Source organism: Petaurus breviceps, unplaced genomic scaffold (genome assembly GCF_028583685.1).
Source record: "Petaurus breviceps papuanus isolate PSGF00001 unplaced genomic scaffold, PetGlider_PUasm1.0 90977, whole genome shotgun sequence".
NCBI classification, from domain to species: Eukaryota; Metazoa; Chordata; class Mammalia; order Diprotodontia; family Petauridae; genus Petaurus; species Petaurus breviceps.
The window spans coordinates 53,281,192-53,297,420 of record NW_027187391.1 but is presented as its reverse complement, the minus strand read 5'-3'; the positions used below and the strand labels follow the sequence as shown (position 1 = coordinate 53,297,420).

Genomic DNA, 16,229 nt, shown 5'->3' with positions numbered 1-16,229 from the left:
CTTAATGAGACATCAAGAAACAATAAAACAAAACTAAAAGAAAGCAAAAAAGAAGAAAATGTGAAGTATCTCATTGGAAAAATAACTGACCTAGAAAATAGATTAATGAGAGATAATTTAAGAATTATTGAGCTACCAGAAAATCACAATAAAAAAAAAGATCTTAGACATCATATTTCAAGAAATTTTCAAGGAAAACTTCCTATCCTAGAACTAGATAGTAAAATAAACATGGAAAGAATCTACCAATTACCTCTTGGAAGAGATCACAAAATGAAAACTCATAGGAATATTGCTTCCAAATCCCAGAGCTTCCTGTTTAAGAAGAAACTACTCTAAGCAGCCAGATAGAAATCATTGGAATATTGCTAAGCCACAATCAGGATAATTAAAATTTTAACAACTTCTAAATAATATGATCAAAGTGATTGGAGAAAAATATTTTGGCAGGCAAAGGAACTAGGATTACAACCCAGTAAATTACCTACCCAGCAAAACTGAATATAATCCTTCAGGAGGGAAAATAGATAGTTAATGAAATAGAGAGTTTTCAAGCATTTCTGATGAAAATAACATAGATGAATAGAAAATCTAACATTTAAACACAAGACTCAAGAGAAGAATAAAAAAGTAAACAGTAAAGAGAAATCATAAGGGATTTAATAAGATTAAGCTTTTTACATTTTATATGGGGAGATGATACTTGTAACTCCTAAGAATTTTTTTTTCGTTATTAAGTCAGTTAGAAAGCATACATAGACAGAGGGCATGAATGTGAGTTGACTCTAATGGGATAAGGGGTGAGAAAGCAGGATGTATAGGGAGAAGGGACAAAGAAGAGGCAGAATGGGGCTAAATTATCTCACAAAAAAGAGGCTTGAAAGAGCTTATGCAATGGAGGGGAAGATAGGTTTGTGGTGGCAGACTGCTTGAACTTTACTCTCTACAGAATTGGCTCAAAGAGAGAATAATGCACTCATTCACTTGGCATAGAAATCTATATTACCCTACAGAGAAATTGGAGAGAAAGGGGACATGAGAAGGGAGAATGACTAATAGAGGGAAGGGTGATTTCAGGTAGGTGGTGATCAGAAGCAAAACACTTTTGAGGAGGAACAGGGTGAAAGGGAGAGAAAGATAATAGTATACAAAGCAGGAAAATGATATGAAGAAAAATACACTAATCATAATTGTGAAAGAAAAATTTACAGCAAGTTTCTCTGCTAAAGGCCTCATTTCTCAAATATATAGAAAACTTCATCAAATTGATACGAATACAAGTCATTCCCCAATTAATAAGTTCACAAGGGATATGGATAGGCAGTTTTCAGATGAAGATATCAAAGTTATCAATAATCATATGAAACATGCTCTGTCACTATTAATTCAAGAAATGCAAATTAAAACAAATCAGATATACCCCCTTTTCACCTGTCAGATTCATTAATTATGGAAAATGACAAATGTTGGAGGAGATGTGGGAAAATTGGAACATTAAAGTATTGTTGCTGGAGTTGTTAACAGATCCAACCATTTTGGAAAGCAATTCAGAACTATGTCCAAAGGGCTATAAAACCATGCATATCCTCTGACCCAGCAATATCACTCTTTGGTCTATTTCCCAAATGTTTATTTTTAAAGAAAAAGACCTATATATACAAAAATATTTGTAGCAGCTCTTTTTGTGTTGGCAAAGAATTGGAAATTGAGGGGATGCACATCAATTGGGAAATAACTGAACAAGCTGTGGTACATGATTATGATGGAATACTACAGTACTATAAGAAATGATGAGCAAGATACTTGCGGGAAAAACTAGGAAGACTTACATGATCTGGTATAAAGTGAAATGAATAGAATCAGGAGAACATTGTACACAATAACAGCAATATTGTATGATGATCAACTGTGAATAACTCAATTATTCTCGGTAATTCAATGATGACTTATGATGAAAAAATCCTGTATATCTCCAGAGGAAGAACTGATGGAGTCTGAAAGAAGATTGAAGCATAATATGTTTTACTTTATTTTTCTTGGGGTGTTGTTGTTGTTTTTGTTTTTTTTTTTAATCTGTGTTTTCTTTCACACCATGAAAAATATGGAATTCTGTTTTTTCCTAACTACATATGTATAACCTATATAAAATTTTTTGGCTTTTCAGCAAAGGGAGAGGAGAGGGAGGACTAAAGGAAGGGAGATGGGAGTAAGGAAGCAAGAGAATTTGGAACTCAACATTAAAAAAACTGAATTAAAAATTATTTTAAACATATATTTGGAAAAAATAAAATTTTGAATTAAAAGCGTTTTATACTTTAAGTTATTTTCTTTGTTTATCTCTCTGCTTGGTGAAGACATCAAGAGGTCAAGGCTGAGTGAATTTCTAGACTCTTTTGGTGTCCTTGTAGTAATAGATTAAAATTGGTAAAAATTTCTTTGGAAATGAAAAAAGTCTGTTAATTTCTGTTCTTTTACCTACTTCTCATTATTTTTAGATATCTACAACTAGATTAAAATAAAACTTTGATTTTTACTATTATATAATATCTTCTCATTTTTATTCAACTAGTTTGATATTGAGTGTTTAGAATTGAATGAGAGGGGAGGAAGTAGAGGAACCAAATGTAAAATAATGCTCTTAATGCATTTAACCAAAGTTAGGAGGTATGATATAAGAAGATAATTGCTGGGAATGATGGGATGAAGAGAGGGGTTTTTAAGAGTAGGAAGTTAGACAGGCATATTTTCATGTAGCAGGGAAGAAACCAGTAGATAGAGAGAAGGGGAAGCTATGAGAGAGAAGGTGGGAAGGATAATGAAGGTAGTTTACTGGAAAAGTCAGGAGATAAGATGCCCATGTTGAAGGGTTGGCTTTGGGTAGTAGAAGGGCTGCTTCTTTATGTGAGCTTGGAATGAAGAATAGAGGAAAATGTCTCAGTGATGTGAGATTGTGAGCAAGATGGAACTTTTGGTGAATGGATGTCTCAATGATGTGAGATTGTGAGCAAGATGGAACTTTTGGTGAATGATCTCAATTTTTCTCATTGAATGTTGAGGTAAGGTCCTTAGCTCAGTGGTTGTGGGTAGGGTTGTTGTAGAAGGACTGAAGCCTCTGTGGAGAGTAGAGTAGTGAAAAGAATTAGGGCAAAATGAAATGTTTGCCTTTATACAATGGGCACTCAGTTAAAATTACATAATATTAATTTGTAGTGGGCATAGTGGAAATTATTGTTTCATGATTTCCTCCAAGTCTGTTAAGCCTCATGTGATCAAGATCCATCATTGGGTTTTGCAAGGCATGGTTTGTGATAGGAAAAAGGAACAAGGGATTCAATGAAAGAGAACAGTATAGAATTGAATTATCTCACTGAGGAGAAGGGAGGAGAGTGTACACAGTGCAAAGGTAATTAATGACTTGAGAAAGAACTGAGGGGTGGAAGTAATGGAGATGACATTGAGGATGAAGCTCAGAGTTAAGCATTGTAAGTCATAGGGAATGAGGGAATAAAAAAGGGAAAATAAATTTCAGGGTTTATATGCAAGGAAATAGAACAGTTGTGGAAGATGGCAGGATCAAGGATGTCATCATTTCTGTAGCTCCTATGAAGTAAAAATGTAGGTCATGAAAATTGAATAGAGTGAGGAACTGGGAAGTTAGGGGATTTGAGGGATTATAAATATATATATTGAAATCCTCTATTATGAAGTCTTGAGATGAGGAGGGAGAAACTGTGGGCTACACTGAACTTCTTTAGGAAGGAAGGAAGGAAAATGCTAACTCCTCATTCTTTCTACTGACAGGATAATTAAGAGGAGGCAGTAAAATTGCTAAATTCAGTACTCTACTCTTAATGTTGTTTTACCATCTAAACAGAATATCCAGTGCCAAAATTATTTTTGAAAATCATTTCAGGGCTGTTCCTACACACTTTACATAGAAAATGGAGAAAAAAAGAAAAGAAAACACTCCTTCAAATTTTACTAATTCTTTTCTCATTATCCTAAGTGTTTCAGTTAGCTCTAGGCCAAAGCAATTTAACCATTGTTTCATAATAATATTTCTAAGTAACAACAAAGAAAGTTTTAGAGTGCCAAACTTTATCTGGAGAACAAAATAAAACTTTACTGAATTATTCTCTGATGCTTCTACCTTTATCTCTCTTTTAAACTGAAATGTAAAATGAACTACTCTTACTAAGCCTTATGTTATTAAAAGTATGTTAAAATTTTTATTGGGGAAAAAGACAATATGTTATACCAGAGATAAAGGTTTTGTAGGGTAAAATGTTCACATCAGATTCTTTTAAGACATTGAGATTTTGATTGCATCAATCAATTGAATAGAAAAGATGTCATTTTGTAGGGCAACAAATTAGTGATACTCATTAATAAGGATGAAAATCACTTAAGATATTTCAAGTCCTCATGACTCTTTAGATCTGTACTCCTTTTATTAAGATAGGGGAAAGAAAAAAATAAAACCAAACCATGTAAAGATATTAAAAAATATAAACAATCTACAATATCTATGTGAGTTAGTACAGATTTGACAAAGAGCAGTTGATTCCAGGTAATCTATTGTATTTGTTTAGTATAAAAAAGTTAGGTCACAGTCTCATCCATATTTTATTTTTAGAGGGAGAAAGCAAGGCAATTGGGATGAAGTGATTTGACCAAGGTCACACAGCTAGTAACTGTGTCAAGTGTCTGATTCTGGATTTGAACTTAGGTCTTCCTGACTCCAGGGGCAATGGTCTATTCACTGAGCCACCTACCTGCCCCTTCATCTATATTTTCTTTTTAAAATTTTTTTAAAAAATTTGTTTGTTTTTAGTTTTCAACATTCATTTCCCCAACATTTTGAGTTACAAGTTTTTTCCCCATCTTTCCACTACCCCACACCACAAGATAGCAAGCTTACTGAATACCCCCTCTTCCAAACTGTTTTCTTTTATATTCTCCCCCATCACCTAACTTCTAACCCTAATTTCTAGTAGGGCAAGATGGATTTCTATACCCCAGTGCTTATATATCTTATTTCCCAGTTGCATGTAAAAAGCAATCATTTTAAACATTTGTTTTTAAAATTTTAATTTCAGATTCTTTCCCTTCTTCCCTCCTCACCTACCCCTACTGGGAAGATAAGCTATTCAATATAAGTTGTAAGTGTGTAGTTACACAAAATGTTTCCATAGTAGATATATTGTGAAAGACTAACTATATTTCCCTCCATCCTACCCCCCCCCATGTATCCTATTCTCTACTTTGACCCTGTCCCTTTTCAAAAGTGTGTGCTTCTAACTAGACCTCTCCCCCAATTTGTCCTCCCTTCTATCATCCTCCCTCTTATCCCCTACCCTCCTGCTTTCCTGTAGGGAAAGATACCAAATTGAGTGTGTATGGTATTCCCTCCTTAAGCCAAAATCAATGATTGTACAGTACATCCATTCCCTTTAGCCTTCCTGTTCTTCCCCTCAATTGTAACAGTTCTCTCTTGCCTCTTTTATATGAGATAATTTACCCCTTCTATCTCTCTCTAACTCCTCCCATCATATAACTTTCTCACCTCTTAATTTTATTTTTTAGATATTATCCCTTCCTATTCAACTGATCCTATGCCCTCTGTCTATGTATACATGTACACATATATACTCACATATGTATTAATATGCACATATGCTCTCCTATATAAACATATGTGTGTATACACACACACACACACACATACATATACACACACATATATTCCCTTCAACTATGCTCATACTGAGAAAAGTCTCATGAATGACAATTATCATTTTTTATGTAGGAATGTAAATAGTTCAACTTTAATAAGTTTGTTATGATTTTTTCCCTGTTTACCTGCTCATGCTTCTCTAGCTTATTGTATCTGAAAGTCAAATTTTCTATTCAATTCTGGTTTTTCATCAAGAATGCTTGAAAGTCCTCTGTTTCAATGAATTCCATATTTGCCTCTGAAACATTATATTCTGTTTTTCTGGGTAGGTGATTCTTGGTTTTATTCCTAGCTCCTTTGACCTCCAGAATATCATCTTCTAAGCCCTTCAATCCCTTAATGTAGAAGCTGCTAGATCTTATGTTATCCTGATTGTGTTTCCATAATGCTCAAATTGTTTCTTCATGGCTGCTTGTAATATTTTCTCCTTGACCTGAGAACTCTGGAATTTGGCTAAAATATTCCTAGAAGTTTTCTTTTTGGGATATTTTTCAGGAGGTGATCAGTGAATTCTTTCAATTTCTATTTTGCCCTCTGGTTCTAGAATATCAGGGCAATTTTCCTTGAGAATTTCTTGAAGGATGATGTCTAGACTCTTTTTTTGATCATGGTTTTCAAGTAGTGCAATAATTTTCAAATTCTCTCTCCTGGATCTATTTTCCAGGTCATTGATTTTTCCAATGAGATATTTCACATTGCCTTCTTTTTTTTATTTGTTTGGATCTGTTTTATAGTGTCTTGATTTCTCATAAAGTCATTAGCTTATATTTGCTCCAATTTAATTTTGAAGGAATTATTCTCTTCAGTGAGTTTTTGAAATTCCTTTTCCATCTGGGTGATTTAGCTTTTTAAGGCATTCTTCTCCTCATAGGCTTTTTGGACCTCTTTTACCATTTGAGTTAGTCTATTTTTTAAGGTGTCATTTTATTCAGTATTTTTTGGGTCTCTTTTATCAGGCTGTTGACTCACTTTTCATGATTTTCTTGCATCATTTTCATTTCTCTTCCCAATTTTTCCTCCACTTCTTTTACTTGATTTTCACAATCCTTCTTGAGATCCTCCATGGCCTGTAACCAATTCATATTTTTCTTTGAAGCTTTTGATGTAGGACTTTTGCCTTTATTGACTTTTTCTGTTTCTGTGTTTTGATCCTTTTTGTCCCCCCAAAAAAGGATTCTATGGTCTGTTTGTGCTTCCTGTACTTGCTCATCTTGCTAGACAATTACTTGACATTTGATCTCTTTGCCATGGTAGAACTCTGCTTTCAGAATGGAGAACTTTGTCCCAAATCACTGGGGTTTTTTCAAATGTTGTCAGAGGTCTGATGAGGGCACACTCTCTGCAGCTACCAAAAGCTCTGGCACACTGGCCATATACCCCAGAACCACCACCCAAGACCATGATCCAGATCCAAGCCTGTCAAAGCAAGAGCATTTACCCTTAGAATTGTCTCTTTATCCCCCTACAATCAGTAGACCAGGAGCTCTGGTGACAGCCACATGCCACAGCTTCAGCTGTCACACCTTTGCCACCTCTTACCCCAGGGGTAGGAGCCAGACTTTGCTCTTCTGTCACCCAGTTCCAACAGAGTTCCCCACTGACCTTTTACTTTCTCTTTGGAGTTTATGGGTTGAGAAATCTGGAAACAGCCACAGTTGTTTGTGATTCACTCTTCTGAGGTCTGCTCTGGTCCCTCTGTGCTGCTGGTCAGTGCCACCCCAGGCCTAGCTTGGCTCATGCGAGACTGTGCTTGGCTCCCATTGTGGTGTGATAGATCTCTCCTGTCAGCCTGCAAGGTTGGCTTCAGTGGGAGTTTTGATTCTCTCTGTCACTTTGTGGGTTCTATAGCTCTAAAATTTGTTTAGAGTCATGTTTTACAGGTATTTGAGGTGGTTGTGGCAGAAGCTCACGGAATTTCCTGCTTCTACTTCGCCATTTTGGCTCTCCCCCCAACTCCCACCTATATTTTCACAGAAAACAAACAAGTACCACATATTCAAACACATGACAGTCTTAAGTAGGAGTGTAAACTATGCTGTTTGTCTTACTGTCCCCTGTCTTTTAGCCATTTGCCTATTTTGGTACCCTTTCTCCCCATTGTTTCATAACAATTTCATGCTGGCACAGGCCAGCTTTGTACATTCACTGTCCTACTTATCTGTGAGGGCTTTCTTGTTGCCAAATTTAAACATCACAATTAAGTTTACCTGATCTGTAACTTGTCCCCTCAGGGACAAATTCTCTGTGTCTCCCAAGATCCCAATTCTGATGAAGGCATTCATGCTAATGGAATGAATGGATAAGACTCTCAAAGTTAGCTCTTTTCTCTAAAGAAAGGTGTCTTTTCATTGTGACCGATTTAGAAAATGTCTCACCTTCATATTTAACCCAAACGAATGGATAATAGTGGACTGAGTAGGAAAAAAAATGCAAACATGGCAGAACACAGGTCATATTTTGAGACAGGTGGGGTCTGACACCTCTTAAATCCACACCATAAGTGCATTGTTTTTCAAGTCTCTCCAAAGAAAACTATTTTCTGAGCAATGTGACCTAATAGATTACTTTCAACTATAGAGAATGTGGTTAAAATGAAAGTAACAATATACAAAATAAATTGCCATTGATACTAAAAATTGTAGAGCACATGACCTTGGGCAAGTCACTTAACCCCAATTGCCCTGCCTTCATCCCCTCCAATAAAAAAAAAATCAAAAGAAAAATTTGAGAGTGAAATTCTGTGACTTCTAGGATACATAAATATGATGATTAACTGAAACTCTTCCCTTTGTTTTCAATTTTTGTAGGAAGAACCCTATGTTATGTTCAAGAAGTCTGATAAACCTCTGTATGGAAATGATCGATTTGAGGGATATTGCATTGACCTCCTCAGGGAACTAGCTACCATCCTTGGTTTTACCTATGAGATTAGACTTGTGGAGGATGGGAAATATGGAGCCCAGGATGATGTCAATGGACAGTGGAATGGAATGGTTCGAGAACTAATTGATCATGTAAGTTTTTTAATTTCTTGTAGAAATAATTTTTTAAATGTTAATTAAGCCTCTCAGGATCCAGAGTATATTTTTAGAACATGTCTTTATTGTTAATTGAGTATCATTTTATTAGAAGACTCTTATTGTCATTGTCTTTGATACTTGATATGAAGGATAATGGTCAGTTTTCAATATCTTAAGTTAACTAGTATTTAGTGTTATCAGAATCTGGAAAACATGCATTTTTCATTAATCACGATGTATGATAGACAAAGTACATTATTAATTCTTTGAAAAAATACTTTTACTAGGAGGAAAACATGGTAGTTGCCAAATAACTGTCAAATCTTATCCTGATAAGAGTGAGACAATTCTATATACAATCTAGAATATGAAAAATTAGCTTCATGATGTGTTTTAATTTTCAAGTTCAAATTTAAAATAAAACAAATAGCAAAGTGCACAAAAACAGCAGGGCATTCCAATGTGAGTCAAAACTGATATAATTACAGGCAATTGTTTATAATTGAATAAGTCAGGCATCCCTTCCCTTTGGCCTAAAAAGAGCATAATTTCTCAGTTGGCAGTGTCAAGGAATTCCTATCTTGGAAACATACTCTGATCTTTATGAAAACTATGCCATTGTCTCTGGCTTCTCTTGTTTAGACACATTTGCATTTATTTTGCCAATTACTTAATACTAAGGCATCTGGTCATGATCACTTTTAATAAAATAAAAATTCTGCATATTAATACCATGCTATATTGTAGTATAAATAAAATCTCATTGCCAGAAGGGTCAAGTATAAGGAAATGACTTTCTCAGTACTCTAAAAATATACTATTAGAAATAAAAGTTGATTAACAAAAACTTTAAAGTGTGTATCTACATTCTCCTGCTTATTCTTCATTCTTAGGATTTCAGTCAGTCAATAAACATTTATTAAATGCCTACTATGTTTCAGGTGCTGTTCTAATGAGCACTGGGAATGTATTTCTTTGTTTGTTTGTTTGTTTTGCTTTTTGGAGGTGGGAAGGCAAGGCAATTGGGGTTAAGTGACTTGCCCAAGGTTACATGGCTAGTAAGTGTTGTGTCTGAGCTGGATTTGAACTCAGGTCCTCCTGACTCCAGGGCCAGTGCTCTATTCACTGTGCCAACTAGCTGCCCCAACACTACGGATGTAAAGAAAGGCAAAAATTAATCCCTGCTCTTAAGGAGCTCATAGTAAAGTAGGGGAAACAACATTCAAGTAACATATTCAAACCATATACACAGGAAAAAAAATTCTGATACAAGGCAGGATTTTAGTTGGGAGTTGAAGGATGTCAGGGAAACCAGGAAGCAGTGATAAGGAATGAATGGGGCATAGCAGTGAAAGTTCATAGTCTAGAGATAGACTGCCATGTGCAAGGCATAAGACACTTTGGAAATAGCTTCATCGAGTGAAGGCTGTTTGCATTAGAGCTTGTGCTAAATTATTTAGAGGAATTAGATAGTAGGAAAGGGGACGGATATGCATTGAATCTCACCAACCTATACATGATAGTTCACTGAATTTAAGTATAAACAAAGAGGCTAGTTGAGGCTTGATAGAGCAGTATATCTGTTGACAGTCATGGTGCTGTAACCTGAGTATCTTTCCCTGGTTCTTCCCCTTATCTTGTTTGTATTGAGTGAAGGTGAAAACTGGAATCTGCATTGATCTGATGTCATGAATTATATTGCTTCAGGGCCCACACAGCATGTGCTAGAGCTGGAGGTAGGAATCACTTAATAATGATGTTTATAGTCTAGTGTTGACTATTTGAATCTTGCTTTGTGAGATTGCTCCCTAGAGAAAGATGTACCCTGTAGCTGGCATCAGGCATGTGACAGGTTAGGTTAATGGTGATTTAAGCTTAGAAGATAGATTGACAGTGAATGAGGAGGAGAGAAGGTATGGCAAAACAGAAAGGAAATAGTTAGGAAAATGCCTAATCCTGTTTTATATACCACTTAGCTTTGAACTGAATTTCAGTTATTAGCAAAATTTCAAAATGACTTTTGTTCTTTTCTTTGTACAACACACATTTATTAATCCTGGAAGTGATAAAGAGCCAGTGGAGTTGACTGATGGTAGAGTTACATAGTCAGAACTGTGCCTCAGGAAGATTATTTTGACAGCTGAGTACAGGATGGACTGGCAGGGGGAGATCCTTGAGACAGAGAGATGTATTATTCTTATTTTCAGTGAGTTTTGCAGTTGATATAGCAGCCCTAATATACTCTAAACTGTGGTATGCCAGAAGGTAGGAACAAATAATCATTTCAACTCTGGTAAGGAAAACAAAATAATAAATTAATGTGGGCTTTGTTGGATGGCAATGGAAAGCAAGTGAGAAAAAATGATGATGGGCTTAATAGACTCCAGGAAGTTGGAGAATCATTTTTGTGGAAAAATTGATAATGTTTTCCAAATTTCATTTGTCAGGGTTAAAATATCTATCTTAAATATGTTTATTATTATTTTATTAATTTCAGGAAGTTAGATATAAAGTCTATTGAAAAAGAGTTTATAATCTTATTATATGAATAAGGTACTGAAGGTAGGCACTAGGATAAACATCTTCCAAAATATTATCTCATTTTTTCTGCGTTAGAACACTGTAACAAATGCTATTGTAATCCTCATTTTACAGATGAGGAAACTGAGGTTTAAGTGACTTGCTCAAGGTCACCTGGAGTGTTTCTGAGCCTGGATTTTAACTCAGATTTTATTGACTCCAGGCCAGACTCTATCCACTCAAATTTAGCTTCCTAGTAGCTGCAACCAAAGAGTTGAAGCTAGGACTTTTCATCCGATTTTAATTTTGGCAAACTTGCTACATGAAATTATCAAGTTACTGTTACCTTTTTTTCTTTGCATTTTGTCACTTGTGTGAAAGTCAAGACATTCTTTTTTCACTTCAAAGTGGAGTCTTACATCCTTGGAATTTTTGCCAGTATGTGGTATTGCCAGACCACGTTTCCTGGTATATTTGCTTCAAGATGAAATAGAAACTCTACTTTCTTTGAATAACCATGGCCTTTCTCCATCTTGCCTAATATTATGCATTATCATTCTTTCCTGATTGGAAATTGCCTCAGTAGATCTTTACATCTAGACCCTGAAGAAGTCACATTTCCCTCTCAGGCCATCTACTTACCAGCCCCCATATGTACTTTCTGCCAGGTCCGGTGGCAGGTGCTATGGTAACAAAGACAAAAAAATCGACAGTATCTCCTCCCAGGAAGCATACTTAAGAAGATAGCTTAAAACTGCACTAAGACATTTGGAACATTCTATAAAACCAGATGAGTGATGACAAACTATATACATATAAGCAAATACCAAGTCATTTGTGGGGGAGGGGAATGTACAATTGACCAGGGAGATCTGGAAAGACTTCTTGTAGGAGATGGTACTTAGGCTGAGCCTTGAAGACAACTAAGGTTTCCAAGAGGCAGAGGGGAAGGGGGACAACATTCTGGGCATGCCTGTGCAAAGACAAGGAAGAAGTAGATGTAGCATTAGTCTTATAAAGAAAATATTATTACTACTACCAGTAGCTAACATTTATCTAGTGCTTACTATGTGCCAGACAATATTCTAAGTGCTTTATAACTATTTCATTTGATCCTTCTGGAAAGTGCATCCTATTATCATTCTCATTTTATCAATGAGGAAACTGAGGCAAATAGAAATTAAATTACTTGCCTAGAGTCATACAACTAGTAAGTGTCTGAGGTCACATTTGAACTCAAGTTTTCCTGATTCCAAACCTAGCACTCTATAGACTTCACCACCTAGGTGCCCCAGTAGTCAAGCAAGTAGCCAAATTTGGCTGGAACAAAGCATGTGTATGTGCTTGTGTGCATGTGTGTGTGTTGCAAGACAGACAGACAGACAGAATGAGAGAGGGTGAGAGCAAGAGAGAGAGAGAAATGTGAAATCAGTCTGAAAACATGAATTGAAGCCAGATTTAAAGAGCTTTAAATGCCAAATAGAAGAGTTTTCATTTGATCCCAGAGGAAATAGGTAGACACTAGAGCTTCTTGAGCAGGAAAGTTAAAATGGTTAGATCTTTGCTTTAGGAATAACAAATAGGAGCTTTCTTCATATTTATATCTGTGTCCCCATAGATTTAAACAGTGCTTGGCACATAGCACAGGCTTGCTTAATACATTTTTTCAGTCATTTATAGATAGATAAGCAGAAACTGTATGCATTATATAGCCTCTCTCCCTTAAGGATTATTAATATTTATAGAATGCTTTACAGTTAACAAAGTAATTTCATATACCTCCTTGCTTTTCCTCTAACAAGAAACTCTCCTCTTTTGATTGTGGATTTTCACTGGCTGTCCCCCATGCCTTGGCATTCTTTCCTTCCTCATTTCTACCTCCTGGCTTCCTTCACTTGAAATTTTCAAGTCCCTGCTAAAGTCTTACCTTCTGCTGGAAGCCTTGCCTGATCTCCCTTGATTCTCTGTTGATTATTTCAAATGTATGGGTTTATAGATTCTTTCTACGTGTCGTTTCCTCATTAGATGGTTAGTTTCTTGATTGGGGGACTGGCTTTTGGCTTCCTTTGTATCCTAGTGCTTAGCATAGTTCCTTTCATATGGTAAGCAATTAGTAAATGTTAATTGACTGACATATACATTATCATAATTGATCATCTCAACAACTTATAAAACATGCCAAGGAGGAATTATCTCCATTTTATAGATGAGGAAACTGAGGCTCAGAAATATTAGGTGACTCACTTAGGACCACTTAGCTGGTGAAGGGGAAAGCCATGAATAGGACATGTTTTCTTTCTCCTATACCACATTGCCTCTTTCCTCTTGTGAGTTGATGTTTGTCATATCAATAGGAGAATTAAAGAGACTTACCATTTAGAAGAAAGAGTGTTGAAGAAACTTACTCTTTTATTATTCTGATTACTTTTAGTGTGTGCTGAGATGAAGCCTATGAAATCAGCTTTCAGCTCCAAATGAAGCTTGGCACTTTGAGCTCTCTTGGTTACAAATGCCCCAGCATATCTCCAATTCCACATGATTCTCGTCTTAGGGGAGATGATTCTACTTAAAATTTATTTGACTTGCACATGGAGAGTTGAGGAATGGATCAAACTGACTCTATGAAAAGTGGTCCACATAGTTTTATTATTGGCTGCTTTTTACAGAATTGGGGGAAATGTATGTTACAGTGGAAAGGGAGCAGAAACATAATTTGAAGTGAGAAGGCTTTCCTTCCTATTGATGACCTGCTCTTTATTTTCCCAACATAACTCTAGGAGATGTTCCTACTAGTCTGGCTATCTTTGTCATTTCTTATATGATTTGTAGTAAGCTATATATTTTTTGCAAATCCCATTAAGAATCTACAGAATTATGGTGGTTTTTATGAGTCGTCAGACTGATGACTATCTAAATATCAGAGTCCTTTTACTCCATCAGTATGCTGTGTTCACATTCCTTGTGCTTTGTAAGATGTAGCCTGAAGTATTCATCAGTTTTTCTAATGCACAGAAAATAACTAGGGACCGACATAAATAATACTAATGTGGGGAATGTTCAGCTTTCAAGAATATTTATTAGAATAGTGAAATAAATGCTTAATAGTCATATAAGAACTGTTAAATTTGAACAGTACACTTAGTTGAAGCCTTTCTGCATAGCATCTTATTCCTATTCTTTTTTCTAAGTGCCCCAATTAAAATGCCTATACCAGGACTAAGCCAACAAATGGAATGTGTGGTATTTTTCAATGAAGAGAGACTTCAACTCTTACTTGCAGTGTTTCTGTTAAGTAGAATGGCAAGATTCCTCATTTTAAGGAGTTGGGTTAGCTATGAATATAGTAAAGAAAGATAGACAAAAATATATGATAGTGCAAATAGTACATAAAATTGGGGATCATTTTACTTGTTGCTTCAGGCCATGCATGCGCTATCTCATGATTTAATTCAGGGCTCATAAGGCTATTTAGATGATCTTACTTTTCATAGAGCAGCATTAATTATTTATTAAAAACTGTGGAGAAAATACCCAATTTACTTCCTAGCATATCAGTATGAGATTAATTAGGGGAAACAAGAGTACTTAAATTATTCTCAAGCCTTTAATGTTGTTTGAATTGGTATAGAAAAAATGGGGAGAGTGTACCATAGTGTCTGATACACAGGAAATGTTGATAAATGCTTTTTGACTACCCGAATGAGAGGGAGCATGGCTTAATGGATATAGTACTGAACTGACAGCCAGGAAGTTCTAGATTTAAACCATGTCTCAGACCCTTATTCTCTCTATTATTGTGTTGTTCAGACATGTTTCAGTCATGTCCAACTCTTCATAACCTCATTTGGGCATGTCTTGCCAAAGATACTGGAGTGGTTTGCCATTTCCTTCTCCAGCTCATTTTACAAGTGAGGAACTGAGACAAATGGGTAAAGAACTTGCCCAGTTATACAACTATTAAGTATCCAAGGCCAGATTTGAATTTATGAACATAAGTCTTCCTGATTCCAAGCCCAGTGCTCTATCTACTGTGTCACCTTACTGCCATTCTCTGTATTACCCTGGACTAGTCACTTCTCTACCTCAGTTGACTCATTTGTAAAATAAGTTGGCTAGACTCAATGGCCTCTCTGCCTAGCTCTAAGGCACAATCCTGTGATAAAAACCCTGTAGGAAGATTTATATTTGTGAATATTTTTAAATAAGAATATACTATCCGAAAAAAAGATCATTAATTTTAATCTGAAATATCTCTCACTTTTGTTCTAGCTTTTCCACTTCTCTTTGCCATTACTTTGGTATTCTTTAGTTTTTTACTTACCTATCTTCTATTCAGCTTTCAAAGATATAAAGATTCTTTTTTTCCCTAAGTGGAAGAGATTGGAACCCAGGGCACTAAGAGCCTTCCTTTCTAATGCAAGCCTTCCTAGTTCTTGTCTCACTTTAGGTCTCAATGATGACTGCCCCTCTTAGCAATCTGGCCAGCTCAGGTCAGCTCTCCATTTCCTTCCTGTTACTACAGATAGCCTGTTATAGTAGGATGTAAGGTATCTATCCAGAGCTGTCCATTTTCCTGATTAAACATCAATAGAATTTAACATACCTTGATAAATCTCAGATAGGTGAATTGTGAGAGAAAGAGAAATACCAAGTGACACAGATATTCAGAAAAAAAGATCCCAAAGGACTATAGGGGGAGTTTTCTAAGTTATGTGTTCCAGACAGAACTTTATAGTTAGTTTTTTTTTTATGCTTTGGTGAGTTATTTCTGCTAGGTTGAAACAGTCAAAGGATAAACTGATGTAATTTTACATAGTCTGAGGCTAATTGTCTCCTTTGGGGACAGCAGCTGATGTATAATTATAATAGCCATAGAACCTATTTTGTGTCAGACACTAAGCTAAGTGCTACAAAAATATCTCATTTGATTTTCACAACAATTTTGGGAGGTA

General features: G+C 35.7%; 1 protein-coding gene across 3 annotated transcripts in view; it reads left to right on the top strand.

Moving 5' to 3' along the window:
• The window catches only part of GRIK2 (glutamate ionotropic receptor kainate type subunit 2), an 833,871-nt gene that overhangs the window by 539,238 nt on the left and 278,404 nt on the right, over positions 1-16,229 (top strand). For all 3 annotated transcript variants that reach the window (XM_069077158.1, XM_069077159.1, XM_069077157.1), the window contains one exon: positions 8,545-8,751. In XM_069077158.1, the coding sequence (XP_068933259.1) occupies positions 8,545-8,751 (207 nt within the window). The remainder of the gene's footprint in view (positions 1-8,544; positions 8,752-16,229) is intronic.